Raw genomic sequence first — 20,302 nt, 5'->3', positions numbered from 1 at the left:
AGAAAAGATTCTTACTGTGATTTTTATCTCTCCAAGGACTCACCAGTTTACCTTAAGGTGTCATCTGAATAGTGATTACTAGAAATTCTTTTTATCTAGCTATTGATCAGTGTTTCTGCACTTAATCCTAGCCAAAAGGCCAAGAAGTGATTGATCAGTGTTTCTGATTTTTTTTTATTATGTTATGTTAATCACCATACATTACATCATTAGATTTTGATGTAGTGTTCCATGATTCATTGTTTGCATATAACACCCAGTGCTCCATTTCAGTACGTGCCCTCTTTAATACCCATCACCAGGCTAACCCATCCCCCACCCCTCTCCCCTCTACATATTCTTCTGTGTTTTCCTAAGGAAAAGGCAGAGGCAAGCAAATTGGACATCACTGGTTTTCTCTTCTTATAACTCAGATGTCCTGTAATGCATTTTTTAAAAGACCTTATTCATAGTTCAGAATCATTCATTTATTAATTTCCCTACTTTCCTTAAACCCCATTGTCTTAATTTTAAGAGAAAAAATTACTTCACTTGGACAGGTCTCACAGCCATTTCTAAAACTTATCCAACATGTGTTAGATTTAATTAGAGCCATTAAAGAATAGGTTTTTATTTAACTGGATAATGGATTTAACTAAGATTGTCCTATTTTCCATACATTGATTAACAGTTTTCAGATAATTGGTAGACAGTAAGATTACTCTTAACCAGTTCTGTACTGGACATAATTAGTATGGTCTTTGATATCTCAAAAGTACCTTATTTTTATAAGGTTAAACATTACTAAGTCTTGTGAAAATATAAATAGTAGAACTTTCTGGGAATTGTATTCTACATAAACACTGAGTTTCCAATAATAATGAATGTTTACCAAAGTCAAGATTCTCTGTAAAGGGCTTTGAATTAAGACTAACTTGTAGATATGTTTAACAATAAGTAAAGCTTAGAAAGGGAATCAGAAGCGAGGAAAAGCTGGTGCTGTGGTAAAATTATCATTGGTAAATATTTTAGTCCATTTACTTCCTTTCTGAATATGTATATCAACCCTGTTTATATTTATACTAATCTAATGTAAATGAAAGTGATAATATGTTAAAGGTTTAGAACATGTAGAAGGCACCAAGTCCTATGTAGACCTCTCCACCATGAGTGCCTGTGAGTTGGAGCATTTGAGCAATAACCTAAAGAAGATACATTCTCTCTTATCCAGTTGTTCAGTTTTAAGAATCTAATTGATAAATTATATAATTTCCCAAATAAAATATTTTAAGAGATACTGATATTTTGCTCATCAAAAACAAAAATTTTGTTCTAACGCATTTTTTAAAAGTGAATTTTTCCTTGTGCTGTATCAGAATATAGTAGCATAGTAATTTTTACTAGTTTACTTTTATTTGGAATTCTCCTTTCAGTTAAAGACTTTATAACCAGACTTACTGATAATGTTTGAGAAGTATACTGATTATCTTACACTTTAACCTAAGAATTTCAAAATAGTCTACACGTTTACTTTATGTTCCCAAAGCAGTTAAGAGAGGATGTGTTAGCAAGAGGGAAACTGGTTCTGTAGGATTGGTAACTTGCTTATGACCACACAGTCAATCATTAGTAGATAGATTTAAGAACAGAGCTTGAAGGGATAATTTTTGCTTCTCTCTACTTTTATATATTTTCAAAAATTTTGACATTGAGCACTTTTAAGTATTTAGAATGTGGGTAACGTAAAGAATGGTGCTCAGGTTTTGGTGTTATCCCCATGTTCCTCAAGCTAACTATATTGACCAGAAATACCAACGTTGCTAGTACATCATGTGCGTTTCATGTGTGTTTTAGCTTTCTATTGTAATTACTGAATTTGTTTAAATGTTTATTGTTCCCTCACAGGTGTTGGATCCTGAACAAAACCATAACTTCACAGATCATTATCTAAATGTGGCCTTTGACCTTTCCCAAGTTCTTTTTATAGCTACTGCCAATACCACTGCAACTATTCCACCTGCCTTGTTGGACAGAATGGAGATCATTCAGGTCCCAGGTACCTGATTCATAAATAAAATCATTATTTGATAATTTTTCCTTTCTGAGCAAAGCCCTTTAAGTTGTGCTGTGGAGATTTGAGTAAAAAATTGATTTGCCAGTGTATGACCTTCAAAGTTCTAAGTATGGTATAAACCAGCTTTTATGTAAATTCAAAGTCTGGAACAACAAAACTTTGTTTTAACCATGACATATAAGATTATGTGTATGTTCTGTAAGACATCAAGAATAAAATTTGCATAACAATTTCAGACTTAACTTTGCATTAAAAAATTCTTGGCATTAAAAAAATGTTTCCCAATGTCTTAGAAAATAAGACATTCTTCTTGAGACAATTTCTAAACTTATACAAAAAAATCATTTTTTTTTCAAAATGAGTGTCTAAAAACCAAAAATAGATCTTTACATGGTCAATTTAGCTTCTTGTCTATAAGATTTTGAAGTTTTTACTATGTCTGAGAAAGTGTTATCATTTATTCTCATTAAGTGAATGAGAGTCCTAAAGAGTTGCTGAACTTTATTACATCTGGCCTCACTTTTACATAAAAGTGCAGGGCAGGGTGCTTTTAAATTCCTCTTCTTTTTAGTTTCTGTCAAGTAGTTCCCAATTTTTTTCTTTTTACCATGTCTTCTCCTTCACTGTAGTGTGTAAGATAAAGTCCTTTAGTTACTAACACTAAAAAACCCCAGTGTTTCCACTTTCTTTTAATTGCTTAGAATTATTTTTCCCTAGAGGGGTGAAACATAAGTGGGTATTTGTTAAAATGAAAATAGACAAGAATCAAAATATATTTTGATTCTAAATATAATCTAATATGTATTTCATACTAATTTGAAATAAATTTTTACTATCAAGTGAATGATAATTGCATTTCTTAGTTTTCTGTGAGCCCTGCAGGTTCCGATACTTAGTTTTAAAATATGATGGAGTAAAAAATTGCTTTGTGCGTATTTATAAGACTAAAATAGGGGTGCCTGGCTGGCTCAGTCGGTTAAGCATTTGCCTTCGGCTCAGGTCATGATCCCAGGGTCCTAGGATTGAGCCCCATGTCAGTCTCTCTGCCCGGTGGGGAGCCTGCTTCTCCCTTTCCCTTTGCCACTCCCCTTGCTTGTGCTCTCTCTCTGTCAAATAAATAAATAAAATCTTTAAAAAAAAGACTAAAATAAATAAGTAATGAGACCCAATTGCCTGGGAACTCCCAGTTAAGCCAGGAATCCATAAGATACACTGACGTGAAGTAAAATAATCTCTACAGCTGCTGTACCGGTAGACATATGCCATTCTCTTCCTGCAGGTTTGATTATCCCATCTTCTGTTTGGGCATTTCTTATTTCCTTTTTCTACTCAAAAGCTGCCTTATCCGTTCATCTTTCTTTTTTTTTTTTCTTGTTAAATGAGAAGGGGGCAATTAATTTAGGGAGAATTTTTTTCTTACAGGATTTGAAGACAAAGTAAATCTATATTACTGAGGCTTTCAAATAAATAAGAACATAGTCTTTTAACTATATAAATTAAATCTATAATTCCAATATGTATAGGGAAAAAACTTCTGTAGGGGTGTCTTAGTTTCTGTTTTGTTGCTTAAATTTATAGCCAGGGTTCTGAAAATAGCTCCTTTGCAGCTCTTGCCTTAGAACCCACCAGTGACTTACTTGAATCCTTTGTTGTTGTTGTAAGTTGTTTTACTTATGTAAGAAATTATGCTAAAGACAAGAGCTGCATTATTTGCCTGTTAAATAGTAAAAATTCACATTTGAGTTAAGGAGATAATTATCTTAGAGATTTGACTGAGAGTTTTCCTCTTCCTTGAGAGATACATTATTTAATCAAGAGACTTTCAAACTTGTGCTTAGTAAGTGCTTTTTTTATTTGTGGACAAAGTTGGAAATTTTAACAATTACTAATTGGAGATTAAATTTCTTCTGGTTATAATCTTAGTTGAAGTAACACTTAAATTCATTCTAAATCCAAGATCCATTAAATCTGCATTTGATTTGTTTAAAAAAGCATGGCACTGTGGAAGCTGTGTGAATAATTGCAAAATAAGATCACTTTTTTCCTAGGGTATACACAAGAGGAGAAGATCGAGATTGCCCACAGGCACTTGATCCCAAAGCAACTGGAACAGCATGGACTGACTCCTCAGCAGATTCAGATCCCACAGGTTACTACTCTTGACATCATCACCAGGTTAGTCAGCCATCCTGAGGCCTCGGTAATGTTTGAGTCTGAAAAGGAAACAATTTTACTGGCAACTCACAGCATCCATTTCTTTCTCTCCACCAGATTCCTAGCAAGCATTCCCATAACTTGATTTACACAGGGCTCCATATTAGGCAGAAATTCATAGGGAAAGTACTTAGAGTATCTTCATAGCTGAGGACTTTAGTTGAGCCAGAATTTCAGCTTTTTCACAAGAGTGGTGTTAAGGGATTCACTTGATAAATTAAGAATCAAAAACAAGGAAAATATTGAGACACCTTATATGCCCCAGGATCTTAAAAGTTAAATTCTCTTAAGAATTGCATTGTTACTTTGAAACACCTGTTTTAAGTTATTCAGATTTTCTTTTCTTCTCCTTGAGAGATTTTAAAAATCCTTATAATTTTCATTTTTGGAATTAACACCAGAACGATAGAGAGGGTGCTTTCCCAAGTTAGCTACCAAGTGCTTAAGCCTGTGGCAAGCAGTACGTAAATTATCTGAGTAGAGTATTGCTTTGTCTGATTTATAGATTGCATGTTTGAATGGAAAATATACCCTGTTGAGAATTTATATCTGCAACAGCCCCTTACTTTTCCTGGCTCAGCGTTACAGATCCATTGCATCATCTGGCAAATTGTGTCAGGCTGCCAAACACTCCTTGCGCAGTCCTCCTCACAGTAACTGCTGTTTTTCTGGAGAAGCAAAGTATCTCTCCATTTTGAACTTTGACTTAGAGTTTGGCCAGTTAGACTGCTTTTTGATCTAAGCCAGCCTTCTTATAGAAGTCTATTTGGAAGTCTATTTAAATTTATTCACAAAACAGTAAGACTAGATCTGACCTGGGAGTTCCTTTGCTTAACTTGTGATTCATTGTGTGGATAATGCCAGGAGAAATAAATTAGGTGATTTATATGCCGAAGTCTTCCAACAATAATATTATTCCAGATAACACCCCTGATACCTTTGGGTAACTTTCAACAAGTCACTTAACCTTTTTGATAGCTTCCCCCTCTGTAAAATATGAGTGAGAGAACAAAAATATCTGGATCGAAATAATAATGACTTCAAAAAGTAATCATTATTTGTATTTCCCAGTTGTTGCTTGGAGAACTCTTTCTTTTTTATATATGTATTAGCTCAAAACATCAAATATTAAAAGCTATGGACATTAAATGTCTGAACAGTTTTAATATTTTTTAAAACAGCACAGGTATTTGCTACTCCAAGCAGTTTTGGCTGTTTGATTAGTTACCGAGATTAGGGTACAGTTTTTCATCTTTTGATGTGTTTTTCATCTTTTTGTGTGCCATAGTCGTGGACCCATAATGTTCAGGAGGAGGAGTGGGGGTCTTAGATCTCATTTAGTCCCACCTCCCTCCCTGTGTACCTAGCCTACTTGAGTTCCTCCAGTGCTAGATGGCTCCCTGCTGTCTACTCCTCTGTAAGTAAATAAATTGTTACAAAATAATCTTTATGTTCACCTCCCTATAATTTTCTAGTTGTGCACCTGGAATCTAAGGGTAAATTCCTCCCTTGTACAGCCCTTCTGGCATTAAAAAAAAAAAAAAAAGTCAGGTCCACTTCCCATAAATGTTCTCTTTCTCAAGCTAAATATTCCTTTTCTCTTTATCATTCCTCTTGACCCACTCTCAAGGCTTCACCTTTCTGATTAGTCGTCTTCTGAATGCTGCCTGTGAAATCAGTGTCCCCTTTAAAATGAAACACAGAGTGGAACTCAGTATTTCACATGTAGCCTGAGTAGTTCATGGTATAAGACCACCGGCTTTCCTATTTTGATTATATTATTTTATGACTGTGTCTCAAGACTCTTAGCTCTTTTAGGTTATTCTCTTGCCTGTTGCACTTACAGTTACTGAACATCTTTAGTTGTTTTTCATATGAATTTCTGCTAAATTTGGTCTGTCTCATTCTGTACTTTTAGGGTAGGGTTGAATTTTATAAAACCCAAATGTAGAAGTTTGCAATTACGTATATTTTTTTGTTGGTCTCAGCTACTGTTGCAGCAAATGAATTTTTTTCCATCTTGATTATCATTAGTTTTAGGTCTTCTAGAAATTGACATATATAGCATCTTCATGCTCATGTCACAGATAGGAAACATCAGCCACTTCTTATGAATACTGGTGATTCTTCCCTTTTTGGTTTAAAAATACTAAATAGGGGTGGTTGTGTCTCGTTTCTTTCAGTCAGCTGTTAATGTTATACTGCCTGCATTAGCTCCTGACCCATTATTCTGACAACCTTAAAAGAAACAAAAGAAAAAAGAACAGTATTTCATTTGTGTTGTTATGGATGTCATTATTTCTGAAAGTTTATTCTGAACTTCCTGGTATTATTTCTTCATGTTCATGTCATTCTCCTGTAAGCTTCCTCAATCCCTGTTCTTTCATCTTTTGTCCAGACCTTTAATCTGAGCTCATCAGTTGAGTTGTCTAGAAAGTTACATTGGGTTTTTGTTTTTGTTTTTAGATGTTGGTTTGTTTATTTTTAACATGCCCCCCTGTTTTCTTCCTTACTGAAATTATATGCAGTTGTGTAATAACGGACTTTATGCTTACCTCCTCCTATCCCTTTGATTGAAATGAGTTTTACTTTAGAGTGTTTTTGCCAAGAGTTTTTATTTGTCCTTTCTCAGAAGTTTTGAGATCTGATTCCCTAAAGTCTAGAATATGTGTCTGAGTGCCTAATCAAATCCAGTTTTTCAGATAAATCTATATTCTCTATCTGATGCTACCTATTCAAATCCATTCAAAGCTGGGTGGCCAAAAATGGCTGTGTTATATAATGGTTTATGAAGTGGCATATAGAATTTGAGTCTAACATAAGTTTTTTTAAGACAGCTCTGCTTAACCACATTTAGAATCTTCTTCACAAATTCACTATGCTTATATCAGCATATTTTCCTTCTTTAGAAGTCTCTAAGAAAATACACTGAATAGAGGTGACTAGCACAGTTCCTAGTAAAAACTAGATTTCTTTCTAAGATTAACTTTTGCTTTAGTTGGGACAATTTTATTTTTCTGATTCTTTCAGCAATATTTCAAGTATAATAAATTCATGTAGAAATTTCTTAAATTGACTAATTTTGCTTAAGAAAGCTCTTACACATACCATCAAGGAGTAAATGATATCTTATGTGCTGCCAAATTTACTTTGGCAGTATAAATTGAAGAACCAAGGATTTGTTTTTAAGTATAGGATAATAGTTAAAGATAAAAATCCCTATGAAGGGGAAAGTTATAGCTGAAAATACATCTGAATATATAAGAAATAACAGTACTTTAATGAGGAATTTTTAAATGTGAGGAAGTTAGTACTTAAGCAAATGTAATGAACTTTTAAATGTATACTGTTTCTTTAGTATAAATGTTAATCATATTATTTCTGTTTTTACAGGTGGTGTTTAGCCAAAAATAAAATATTTTCCTTTGATGACAGGTATACCAGGGAGGCAGGGGTTCGATCTCTGGACAGGAAGTTTGGGGCCATTTGCCGAGCTGTTGCTGTGAAGGTGGCAGAAGGACAACATAAAGAAGCCAAGTTGGACCGTTCTGATGTGGCTGAGGGAGAAGGTCTGTGATGTTGATCTGGGGCTCTTGGGCTTGGTGGTAAGAGTCAATAGCAAACAAAGTTGAATATGGAGGGATGGTGTTGGGTGGCCCTTGGAGCAGTGGTACCTACTACTCCACCAGTAGATACATCCAATGAGTAAGTAATAACTCAACACTGATGTATTTTATCAAGGGGATTCTCTTTTACAAATAGTACAGAGTTTCAGCTGGAATAATACTCAATATCAGTGCTTTAAGGATATCATAAATTTCTCCAGATTTATGATGGTGTGCTTTATGTATGGGTTCTGGTGTTCTCTTTTTTTCTTTCTGATCCAGACTGTTGTAAAGTCTTTCAGTATTTATAGCATAGAAAGTTATTACACCAGTTAAAAATCCAAGCTGTCCAAATACTGCAAGGGTAGATCTTTATACTCTGGAAGAGCTTTATATGTCATAATTTGTTTTCCTCACACGTTTTCTTCGATAGGTATACAATTAAAATGTAATTTAAATTTTTTTTTCTTAAAAAAATAATGTGGAGGTGGTGATAGGGAAAGAAAGGGAAGGTTTCTATTCCTAAAATTAATCAAATGTGAACATTTCCATTGGTACCCAGTTAGAATGTTTTAACTTCTTGCTGCAGATGCATACGGGGTCTCCGTTCATCATATCATGCTGCTACACAACTTGCCAAAACTTGCTTTAACAAACATGACTTGAGTAGTAGGGAATTGAAATTTTCTATAGTGAAGAGGTTTATTAGATGTTCTGCCATTTCCATAGCTCTTTCTAGAACAGTTTGATGAGTGCTGTTGAAGAACTGTAATTTGTGATACACTTAGTGGAATAGATGTAAACATCTTCCCTGTTTTTCCTTCTGTTGCTAAGCACAGTGCCTTTTACACTTTATCATCAAAAGAATGGACTTTCATATAATCCTCCTATTGCCAGTATGATGCTTCACCCCTGCTCGCACTGTGCCAAGAACCTCCCTGGTTCATTTTCTCCAGGGAGAAATAAACTTCCCATCTTCTGTTGAACTGGAGAGGAGGGGTGGTGTCCTTGCTATATGGAGTGGGCGTAGGGATCTTAAGCTCTAATTGTTTCTCCCACAGACTTTAACATTTTTCTGTTAGTACCATTCTTCATTGATATTTTCAGGGGTACCTCAAATTCCTGAGCCTTTATAGCATTTTATGGATAACATTAAGGTTTCTCCTTTCTCTAGCCTAAATGTTTGTTCCTTCCTGTCGACCCACTTTCTGTTTTCCAAAATATTGTCAGCATCTCTGATTAGCTGTTGTCTTCTTTCTTACTCTTTTTGTTGTTAAGGGTTTGTACTTTTTTAATTTCTTAATTGTCATTTTAGTAGGATTTGGAGAGGAAGTTTAAAGATAAACACATGTTCAGGCCATCATTTTCAAAAATCTGAATTTTTAAAAAGTGCCTTAGGTGAATGATAGCCTATCAAGAATGGAATTACTGGCGTAGCTGACAGTGACAGTGGAGAACTGAGGTATTTTTCCCCTTCTTCTCTTTCTAAATATAAGGCCTAGATCCTCCTGAATTTCCCCCTTTTTATTCTAGAACACTCCCTTTGTGCTGTGGGCTGAAGCACCTGAGCCTATGTCTTTTTGTTCTAGGCAGACAGTGAAATGAGTTTATCTAGTTATTTTGGAAATTGTGTTTAGGATTGAGATGGTATGTTTGGAGATTTATACAAATATATTCAGAGGGATTTGTTGCCAAAGGAAACTTCCCATAGTTATGCAGTACTTAATGTGTATACATATATCCATTAGCATATTTCCAATAATGTCTGTGATCATATTAGCTATTTAAAGATAACCCTGAAATATTCAAGAACTTGTTCAAACAACTTGTGAGCTATGTGGGAACATGCAGTTTTTCATGGCAACGTGTATTTATTTATTTGTTTCTAAGTTTTTATTTATTTAAGTAATTATCTACACCTAACGTGGGGCTCGAACTCAGGACCCCAAGATCAAGAGTCACATGTTCTTCTGACTGAGCCACCCAGGCACCCCTGGTTATTTTTTCTTAATACATGATTCACAGAACAAATCTCACATGATAACATACCTAAGCAGATTTAAGTAAAGATATTACCTAGGTCATACAGATAAATAAATAATTAGGATAAATCCTTGTCTCTTAATGATGGTTTTGGTTATGGTTCTCATTAGAGGCCTATGGACTCTAAGCTACTTCTAATATTGTAAGATGCCCTTGAGTTTACTGTAAATGACTCCTCCAGATTTTAGTAAGATAATTATAAGGTATCTTGAAATTAGTGTTTATCAACTCAACCAATCCAAAAGGAAAATTCCTACAAAAGGGTCGATAACAGGTTTTTATGCTGTAAAGTTCAAATGGCTTAATAATTGAAAGTTTCTCATTAAGAAATGAATTCTTTAAAATTAGAGTATAAAATAGGACAGTTGTTTTAGAAATTTCAAGGAATGTAGTGAGGGAGTTATTTTTAATGTTAAAAATATTGCTGGACTTAGAGTTACTGCCAGGAAGAAAAGTAATTTCAGGCCACAAGCTTCAAAACAGGCAGAAACCTCCAGTGTATCAAACACACTTTCTGGAGTAGGCCCAGAAACACTGGTCTGGGAACAGTTGTCTTTGTATTTGTGGGGTCTGAACTGGCAGTTAAACAGAACAAATAATAACGGAGTTTTAAAAGCCTCGTGGGATTTATAGTTGATCCACGTTAGAGGAGGAATATTTTACCTTTTTCGGTTGCTTACCCATAAAGTATGGGAAATAATTCATAAAAGCAGTGATGCCCATGTTTTCTGCATGTTTACTAGTGTATTCTGAATTGCTCTTTTCCTTTCTGGGATATTAGTTGGGTTGGGAGATGAAAAAAAATATGTGGCTAAAGTTTTATTCTCCTTTTTGCCTACCTTTTGCTACATACACAAATGTCTGATTTATTCAACTTTGCATCCTTGGATGTTTCTCTGTAAAAAGTTGGGCAAATGTCCATTTGTTCAAGTACTTCTGTATCATATGTGTCCACTTAGCATCTGGTAAGAGTTTCTCATCAAAAATTATCCTCAGGAAAGGATTTGTATTGTAATCAATTCTTACAGTTTTTCAGAATATGGAGCAGGCTCTATTTTTGAAAAATACAGTATTTATTAGAGAAGCTACATTAAACTTAACCTCAAGCTATTAGTTTCTTATTTTATAGAGAGGATTGAAAAGTTAGGAAAAAAAAAAGAACACAGATTTAATGGTTATTCATGAGGTATGTAAGATGCCATTATAAATTAGCTTTTAAAAATCACTTAAAGCAATACTGTGTTTATGTTATGAAGATCACAGATACTTATAGGAAAAATGAATTAAACTAGCTAACGTGTGAGAAGTGAATAGGTACTCTGGGCTTGGGATGAAATTTCCAGTGATGGCATCATACAGTTTCAAGAATGACACCCTAGACAGTCTGGATAGCTAGTTTAGTGTAAGTCCTCCAGCTTGTTTTTCAAGATTGCCTTGGCTGTTGTAGGTCCTTCAAATATCCATGTAAATTTTAGAATCGGCTTGTCAGTTTCCACCAATAAATAAGTAAATAAATAAAATCTCCTGATAGTTTGACTCTGCATTGAATCTGTACATCAGTTTAGGGAGAATTGACAATTTGATATTATCATATCTCCTAATTTATGACCAGCTTCATTTAAGTCTTAATAAATGTTTTAAGTGTTTTAATAGTTTTCGGTGATGAGCTTTTGCATATTTTTTCTTTAGATATATTCCTAGTTATTTGATCTTTGTGTATGTATATTATTGCAAATGGTATTTCTAATATTTTATTTTATGATTTTGTTGTTGTTGCTACTGTATGGGAATACTGTATTCACCCATATCCAGAAAATTGACTTGTTAATTCTAACTGTAGATTCTTCTGGATTTTCTTCGTACACCGTCAGTCATCACAAATGCAAATAATGTCAATTTCTATTCTTCCTTTGTAGTCATTATACCTTTTATTTCATGTCTTCCCTAATGCACTAGATGGGACCTCCAAGAAGATGTTGAATAGAAATAATGATGATAACCAAAGTAGGCAGAAAACAAAACCTGTGAAGAAATTACCAGCCTATATAGCCTTTGTTTTGTGCCCTTGGGCCACCACTCCTCACCTAATTGACTATGATAAAATCTCATTTGTACAGGAGTCTCAGTAGCCGGCTAGCTTGCCTCGGATTCAGTTCATATCCCTTCACAACATTCCCCAATAAACACTATGCCTTGCCTGTTTGATTCTGTTAACAGATACATATTTATAAACTTGGCTATCTGTTTCCCAGTCCCTAGGAAAATAGAAGCTGTAAGTCAGAAAAAAAGCCGAGTGGTTGGGTGGTTTGAGTCATAAGCCATTGGATTTGATGTCAGTGAAAACATGCCTGTCCTTTCATGATAGATTCCCTGGGGACCCTGCTGACCATAAAATGCTGGCTAGACCACACATCTAACTGTGGCAATTTCTGTAGTTCGGTCTGGATCTCAGTTTGACTGGGTTGCATTTTGACATGTATTGTTTCTCTGATACATTTACCTTGTGTATGGCAGTAAAATCAACCAAATATTAAGTGGAAGGAGGTAGATAGAGTATCCTTAATTTTTTTGGTATGTCCCTTCCAGACAACTTTATAGTTAAAATGCATCAAGATAAAATATTTGAATTTTATAAAAGCACCAGTTCTCCTCATTCATTAACTTTAATTCTTCCAGTGCACCACACTGCTGACTGGGGGAGGAAAGGTATCCTGCCACAGCCACTAAGTCAGCTTAGTACTGCTACTGCCAGGGGGTCAGATGCCATGGGAAGAACCATGTGCTAAGGGGTTTGGATGCCTGGTCCTTGCTTGTGCTTTTGTCCGTTTACCTCCCGCTCATTTCTGAGGCTAGCTCTTCTCTTAGCCTTTCTTGGATCCGTTTCCAGGAGGAGTCCTCTTCTGTCAGGCCACCTTCAAGGTTCTTTGTTGTGGCTTCCTGCCATTGATTTCTCAGGCCCTAAGTGTCCTTTATGATAGTTATTTTAAGTGTGGCTCCTTTGTAACCAAAACAGGAAGCTGTTTCTGCAGGAGAATCAAGTGTTTTGATCCTTTCAGTTTTTTTTTTTAATCAGTCTTCTGTAAATCTCAGTCATACCCATTCTCTTGTCCACTGTCATGAATGCATTTCTTTTTTAATGGAGAATACTGTATATAATGTTATTAGGAAGTGACCTCGGAGCTTTATGTAACTTTTTGCTAAATTCTTTTATCTTTGACTTCCTGGAGCAGTCTTTTACTTGTTGCAGAACTATCTTTATCTTTTGGATTTTACATTAGTTATCTAAGGCTGTGTAACGAATTACCCTAAAATCTAGTAGATTAAAGCATTTAACAAACATTTATCATCCCACAATGTCTGTGGGTCAGGAATTCAGGAGCAGCTTAAACTTAGCTGGGGAGTTCTGGCTCAAGACCTCCCATGAGGTTATAGTCAAGCTGTCTTCCAAGGTCACTTACCTGGTGGTTAGCCGACTTCTGTTCCTTGTTGACCATTAGCCAGGTCTTTAGTCTCTCACCACATAGGCTCACAACATGGCCACTGGCTTCCTGCACACCGGCCCTCCTCCTTCCCCCTCCCCCGTGAGTGTGATACATGAAAAGGGAAATAGAGAGTCTAAGACAGAAGCTACAGTCTCTTCTAATCCTCACCCTCCCACATTCTGTTGGCTGCACAGACCAACCCGGTACAGTGAGAGATAGCACTACACAGGCATGTGAATTCTAGGAGGTGGGGATTATTGGGGGTCATCTTGAAGATGGCTCTAAGATTCTATTTTTTGCTTAAAGAAGGCTTTTATACATCTCATTTCTATTAATACAAACCCCATTTCTGAGAGTTGAAATAGTTTGTTTAGAGTTCTAAAGAAAACCTGTGGTTTGGTTGTTAATAGAGAGTGGAAATTTCTGTGCTGCAGAAACAGTTAAAAGTAGCTACATTATTCTGTTGGGTGAGCCTTCAGGGGATAAAAGCTTAATAAGACCCACAAGCAAATGAGTAATTCTTTAGCAACCATTGAAACAACCTTTATTTGTCAGCTTTTAATGTGGATTTTGTCAGTGTTCTTGTTTGTTTCTTTGGGGACATAAAAACTTTGTTAAAGGCTGTTTTTAGTGAGGCAAAGATAATGGAGTAGTTTCCTATTACTTGGTTCCAGTTACATGTAAACGTCCTCAAATGCCTGAACCTGAATCCCATATCTTCCTTTCTGGTGAGAAAAAAAAGAGAGAGTAATTTGGGTGTGTGCCTCTGAACCCAAAAACCACACACCAGATGCTTTGGCTGTTTATTTTAGATTGTTATAATACCGAGAAGTCAGATTTTTAATCTGTTTCTGAAGAGATGCCTGTGTCTGATGGTTAAGAGGTCTTTGAACACTGTGTGACAAATCCCACTGTTAGTATTCATGGAAGCTGGATTTAAATTGGCCTACATTTTCCTAATCTTTAAGCAGCACAACTTTGAAAATCTCTGCTTATTCTTATAGAATTTACTAATCTAAAAGGCTGTAACGATTCAACAGTCATCACGATGTAAGGAACTTTGTCAGAAGGCTTTTTCTAATCCAACACTGAAGTTCGTGCTGTTGTCCATGCATCATACTTGAGCTGAGTTCTTATCAGACACCCAGGTCGCACAGACAGGGCTTAGAAGTTTTAAACCAGTTTTGCATTTTCAGTATTTAAAGTCCTGTTTCACCTGTTCATGCTTATCTTTCCTTTGATTGTATTAGTGGCTCAGGGCAAATACAATTTTCTAATAGTCAAAGGAACTAAGGTTAACTGTTGAGGAATATGGACTAAGAGAGTTTTAGTCCCAATGCACCTGGCTTGCTGGTTTCTAAAGCTGTGGGGTTTGTAGGGTTTTATTACAGCTAATTGGATTTTACAAACCAAGATTACCAAAAAAAATAAATAAAAAATAAATCTAGAGATTGAGACTTTCTGTGGCAAATACTTTGCATTTGGAGGCCTATTAAGCAGCATATTGTGTACAAACATCTAAAATCAAGTAGTGCTTTAATGCTGAAAAGAAAATATCATGTTGGTATATACTGCCAGTATCTTGAAGATATACTAAATAATCTTTTCTGACATTTACACTACTTTACTCATTGTTGCCTCATCAATATTAGCCTGGTTTAAAAAGATTTGTTTGCCTACGTAGACCGGAAGGAAGTGACAATGAGGGAAAAACCCTACTTACGTATGATAGGAGACAAACATTTGTTATTTAAACCCTGTTTTGGGACAGGAAAGTCAAATATTGTCAAAGAATTAAAAAGCCATTGTTTCATTTAATGAATCATATAGGAAGATGTCATGGCCTTTTGAGTGTTATTGTCATATATGATCAAAACCAGCCTTTTAAGTTACAAGATATTAAAACAGTACTTATTTTTATTTATTTATTTTTAATTTTTTTAATTTTTTTAAATTTTTTTTAATTTTTATGTTAATCCCCATACATTACATCATTAGTTTTAGATGAAGTGAAAACAGTACTTATTTTTAATATTACAAATAGTCTCTGCCTTTTAACTGATAATCCAAAAACGTTCCCAAGACTATATTCTGAATCTCTAATACAGGAAGTGAGATGTGTTAATGCGCAAAACCTGCTTAGAGACAATGGTCCATGCTCCTTTGTCTTGTACAAAGACCCTATGTCCCGGACCCTTGTGTAATTTTAACTCATTCAGTGAGTGAGTCAGCTAGCATTTACTGTGTGCCAGGTTCTAGACTAGACCTGGGAAGCAGATGAAAGAAGACTCCTCTAACAAATATGTATAGTCCATTGGATGAAGTCAATATATAAACAAATAATTTTTAGGTGTGTAATGTTTCAGGTGTGCTGGTATTTAAAGTGCTGTGAGGCACTGAATTGATCATTGAAAACTTCATTTTACTTATAGATATTGTAGCTTTTTAAAATTGCTTTTAGTAAATTGAGACAAATGGTCATTTGCTTACATCTCAGAATTAAATGGAATGGATAAACAGATGGAAGAAATATTTTCCAGGTATTCTATTTTAATATTCTTTATTTTCGTGAATAGATAACTATTACTAAAATTGAGAAATGTTTTACAACATAATTTCCATCTATATCTTAATAGTTACTATGTAGAAATGTTTAGTAGGTGAATTTGAAAGAAAAGGTATTTGGTTATGTTAAGGTTCATCCCCAAAATAATTAAATATAGGCAAAAGGCACTTAAAAGATTTTATTGCTAGCATGAGGGGTTTTCTGGGCATTTGAACCACGGATTTCTCCATTAGAGCTAGTTCCTTTAAAAAAAAAAAAAAAAGGCAGATTGAAAATATGCAAGCACAAATGCCTTAGCAGCCCTGGTCAGTAACTTGAATCTCAGTCGCACTTAGCACACGCTTCCTTTGGCTGGGAGCATGGTTTTCTGGAAAAGATTAACCTGAAACTGACAGCACAAATTATACAGTTGGAAATATTCAGGTTTTTCTGATTTGTTTTTAAGGTATTTTGTTTTCCCCTTTCTGCCTTCCCAAGAGAAAGCTTTCAGAAGCATTGTATCCACGGTCAGTTTAGCCCCAAGGCACATGCTTGTACTGTCTTGTAAGAAATGACAAAACCACTTATAATCTCAGCATCTCATCTCCCTTTTTAAAGTAGACTCAGTTTAAAAAAAAAAAAGTTGTTTTTATAACTGCAGCCATACAAATCTTTCTCTTCATGCCTAAATGCAGTCTGGATCCATGTGTGCGTACCCACACTAAAGAGATGAGATGTAAACACTATCCCCCTTTATTGGTTCATGGATGACCCCTCTGCCAACTAGCTGTTAGTATACCTAATAACACACCTCGTACATGAATGCACACAAGTAACAGTTCAAACAAATCTGCATGTTTCATTCAGGAGTCCAGTGTGATTGGATTCACCGATTAAAAAGATTGATTTTTAATCATTCAGTAATAATATTACTATATAATTAATTTTCACTAATTAAAAATGTTTATGTTTACAAAACCAGCATATTAAGACAGGTAATCTTTTGACAAATCAAAATAGTAATTATTTTGGTGATTTGTCATTTGTCCAGAGATGTTATGAAGATTTATTTCAGCAGGCATAACTGAATAGCTGTGTTATGTAAGACACTGTGATGAGTTGGTATGGCAAGATTAGACCTCATCTAGTTTCTCATTCTACAGATAAGGAACCTAGGGCCCAGTTTCTTACTCAAGAGTTTGCTCCATAAATGTTGTTGAGTTGTGGTCTGGGTGCTGTTCACTCCTTCAGCCTAAAAGGCGTTCCAGAATAGTGGGAACTTTGATTAGAAAGGTAATTTGGCATATATTGTGATGGATATTGAATGCAATTCTTAGAAGTTAGGAATTTGCTTAATTTGTGATGCAGACCAGTAAAGATGCGTTAAGTGTGGAAGTAATGTATAGATTCATTGACAAGTAGTGAAGAAAATGGATACAGGCATACGTTGGAGATACTGAGCGTTCGGGTACAGACCACCGCAGTAAAGTGAATCAAATGAATTTTGTGGTTTCCCAGTACCTATAAAAGTTACATTTACACTGTCTTGTAGTCTGTTAAGTGTGCAGTGGCATTATGTCTAAAAAAATAATGTATATTCCTTAATTTAAAAATATTTTATTGCTAAAAATGTTAACCATCGTCTGAGCTTTAAGCAAATCATAATCTTCTTGCTGGTGGAAGATCTTGCCTTGATGTTGATGGCTGCTGACTGATCAGGTTGTTTGAAAGTTTGGCTGAAAATTGAAGGCACATTCTTAAAATAAGACAGTAGTGAAGTTTGCCACATCGGTTGTTCCTTTGATAAATGATTTCTCTGCAGCATGCGATGCTCTTTGGTAGCATTTACTCACAGTAGAACTTCTTTCAGAATTGGAGCCTGTCCTCTCAAACCCCTGCTCCTTTATCAACTAAGTTCATATAATATTCTGAATTCTCAGTTGTCATTTCAAGAATCTTCACAACATCTTCACCAGGAGTAGATTCCATCTGAAGAAACCACTTTCTTTGCTCATCCGTAAGAAGCAAGTCCTCATCCATTAAAGTTTTGTCATGAGATTGCGGCAATTCAGTCCCATCTCCAGGCTCCACTTCTAACTCTAGTTCTCTTACTCTTTCCACCACATCTTCACTGAAGTCTTAAACCTCTCAAAGTCACCCATGATGGTTGGAATCAACTTCTTCTAACTCCTGTTTATGTTGATATTTGACCTCTTCCCATGAATCACAAACGTTCTTAATGGCATCTCTAATGGGGAATCCTTTCCAGAAAGTTTTCAATTTACTTCACTCAGACTCATCAGAGGAGTCACTGTCTATGGCAGCTATAGTCTTACAAAAATGTATTTCTTAAATAAGACTCAAAAGTCAAAATTATTTCTTGATCCATGGGCTGCAGAATGGATGTTGTGTCAGCAGGCATGAAAACATTAATCTCGTACATTTCCATCAGAGCTCTTGGATGACTAGGTGTATTGTCAATGAGCAGTAATATTTTGAGAGGAATCTTTTTTTTCTGAGCAGTGGGTCTTAACAGAGGGCTTAAAATATTCAGTAAACCATGTTGTAAACAGATGTGCTGTCATCCAGGCTTTGTGGTTCCATTTGTAGAGTACTGGTAGAGTAGATTTAGCATCATTCTTAAGGGCTCTAGGATTTTTGGAATGGTAACTGAGCATTGGCTTTAACTTAAAGTCACCAACTGCATTAGCCCCCAGTAGATTCATCTGTCTTTGGAAGCTGTGAAGGCATGGATTTTTCCTCTCTAGCTGTGAAAGTCCTACATGGCATCTTCTTCAAATAGAAGTCTGTTTTGTCTACTTGAGAATCTGTTGTTTACTGAAGCCACCTTCATTTAATTATCTTAGCTAGATCTTCTGGATAACCTGCTGCAGCTTCTCCATCAGCCCTTGCTGCTTCACTTTGCACTCTTATGTTATGGAGAGGCTTCTTTTCTTAAACCTCATGAACCAAGCTCTGCTAGCTTCAGACTTTTCTTCTGCAACTTCCTCACCTCTCATGGCCTTCACAGAATTGAAGAGAGTTGGGGCCTTGTTCTGGACTGGGCTTTGGCTTTGGCTTAAGGGAATGTGTGGCTGGTTTGATCTTCTCTCCAGACTACTGAAACTTTCTGCATATCAGCTATAAGACTGTTTAACTTCCTTATCATTCATGTGTTCACTGGAGTAGCACTTTAAATTTCCTTCAGGAACTGTTCTTGGCATTTATAGCTTGGCTAACTGTTTGGCCAAGAGGCCCAGCTTTCAGTCTGCCTTGGCTTTAGACATGCTTCCTTCACTAAGCTTAATTATTTTTACCTTTTGACTTAAAATGAGAGATATGTGACTCTTCCTTTCACTTGAACACTTAGAGGCCATTGGAGGGTTACTGACTAACTTAATTTCAGTATTGCTGAGTCTCAGGAAACAGGGAGGCCCAAGGAGAGGGAGAGATGGGAATGGTCAGTCGGTAGAGCAGTCCGAACACACACACTTATCGATTAAATTCACCGTCTTACATGGGCCTGGTTCATGGTGGTCCAAAATAATTACAGTAGTAACATCACAGATCACCATATAATAATGATGAAAAAGTGAGAATGACCAAAATGTGGCTCAGAGACAAAGTGAGCAAATGCAATGGAAAAATGGTGCCAACAGGCATGCTCTATGCAGGGTTTACAGGGTTCACAGCCAGTAAATGTCATTGTCAGGATTCTAAGCGAGGCCGACTGGTGAAGTCTAAACTTAGTGTCTACACTGTGCTTTCATTATTCCTATATATCCTATGTTCATTATCCCTGTAACAACCATTTGAGGTGTAGATACTATTTCTCTCATTTCAGATAAGGAAGTGGCAGCTTAAGACAATAAGGGAAATGAACAATCTGAAAAGGAAACTAAGCAGTTCCATTTACAATAGCAAATGCAAATCAAAACTACAATAAGCTGTCACCTCACACCCGTCAGAATGGCTAAAATCAAAAACATAAGAAACAAGAGGCATTGGCGAGGATGTGGAGAAAAAGGAATTACTCATGCACTGTTGATGGGAATGCAAACTGGTGTAGCCACTGTGGAAAACAGTATGGAATTTCCTCAAAAAATTAAAAATGGAACTACCCTGCATTCCAGTAATTGCACTACTGGGTTTTTACCCAAAGAATATAAAAACATGAATTCAAAGGGATACATGCACCCCAGTGTTTATTGCAGCATTATTTACAGTAGCCAAACTATGGAAGCAGCCCATGTCCATCAACTGATGATTGGTTAGAGAAGATAATTGGATAAAGAAGGTCATCAACTGACGATTGGATAAAGAAGATATATATATAAAGATATATATGTATATAGTGGAA

General features: G+C 35.7%; 1 protein-coding gene across 2 annotated transcripts in view; it reads left to right on the top strand.

The window, feature by feature from the left end:
* The window catches only part of LONP2 (lon peptidase 2, peroxisomal), a 115,133-nt gene that overhangs the window by 56,444 nt on the left and 38,387 nt on the right, over positions 1-20,302 (top strand). For both annotated transcript variants that reach the window (XM_045891156.3, XM_045891155.3), the window contains exons 9-11: positions 1,885-2,035; positions 4,102-4,228; positions 7,703-7,836. In XM_045891156.3, the coding sequence (XP_045747112.1) occupies positions 1,885-2,035; positions 4,102-4,228; positions 7,703-7,836 (412 nt within the window). The remainder of the gene's footprint in view (positions 1-1,884; positions 2,036-4,101; positions 4,229-7,702; positions 7,837-20,302) is intronic.

The sequence above is a fragment of the Mirounga angustirostris genome, unplaced genomic scaffold (genome assembly GCF_029215605.1).
Source record: "Mirounga angustirostris isolate CCGP_5_RB_7025 unplaced genomic scaffold, mMirAng1.0.hap1 SCAF_16, whole genome shotgun sequence".
Taxonomy (NCBI): domain Eukaryota; kingdom Metazoa; phylum Chordata; class Mammalia; order Carnivora; family Phocidae; genus Mirounga; species Mirounga angustirostris.
The sequence above is the reverse complement of the archived record's forward strand: the minus strand, read 5'-3'. Positions and strand labels throughout refer to the sequence as shown.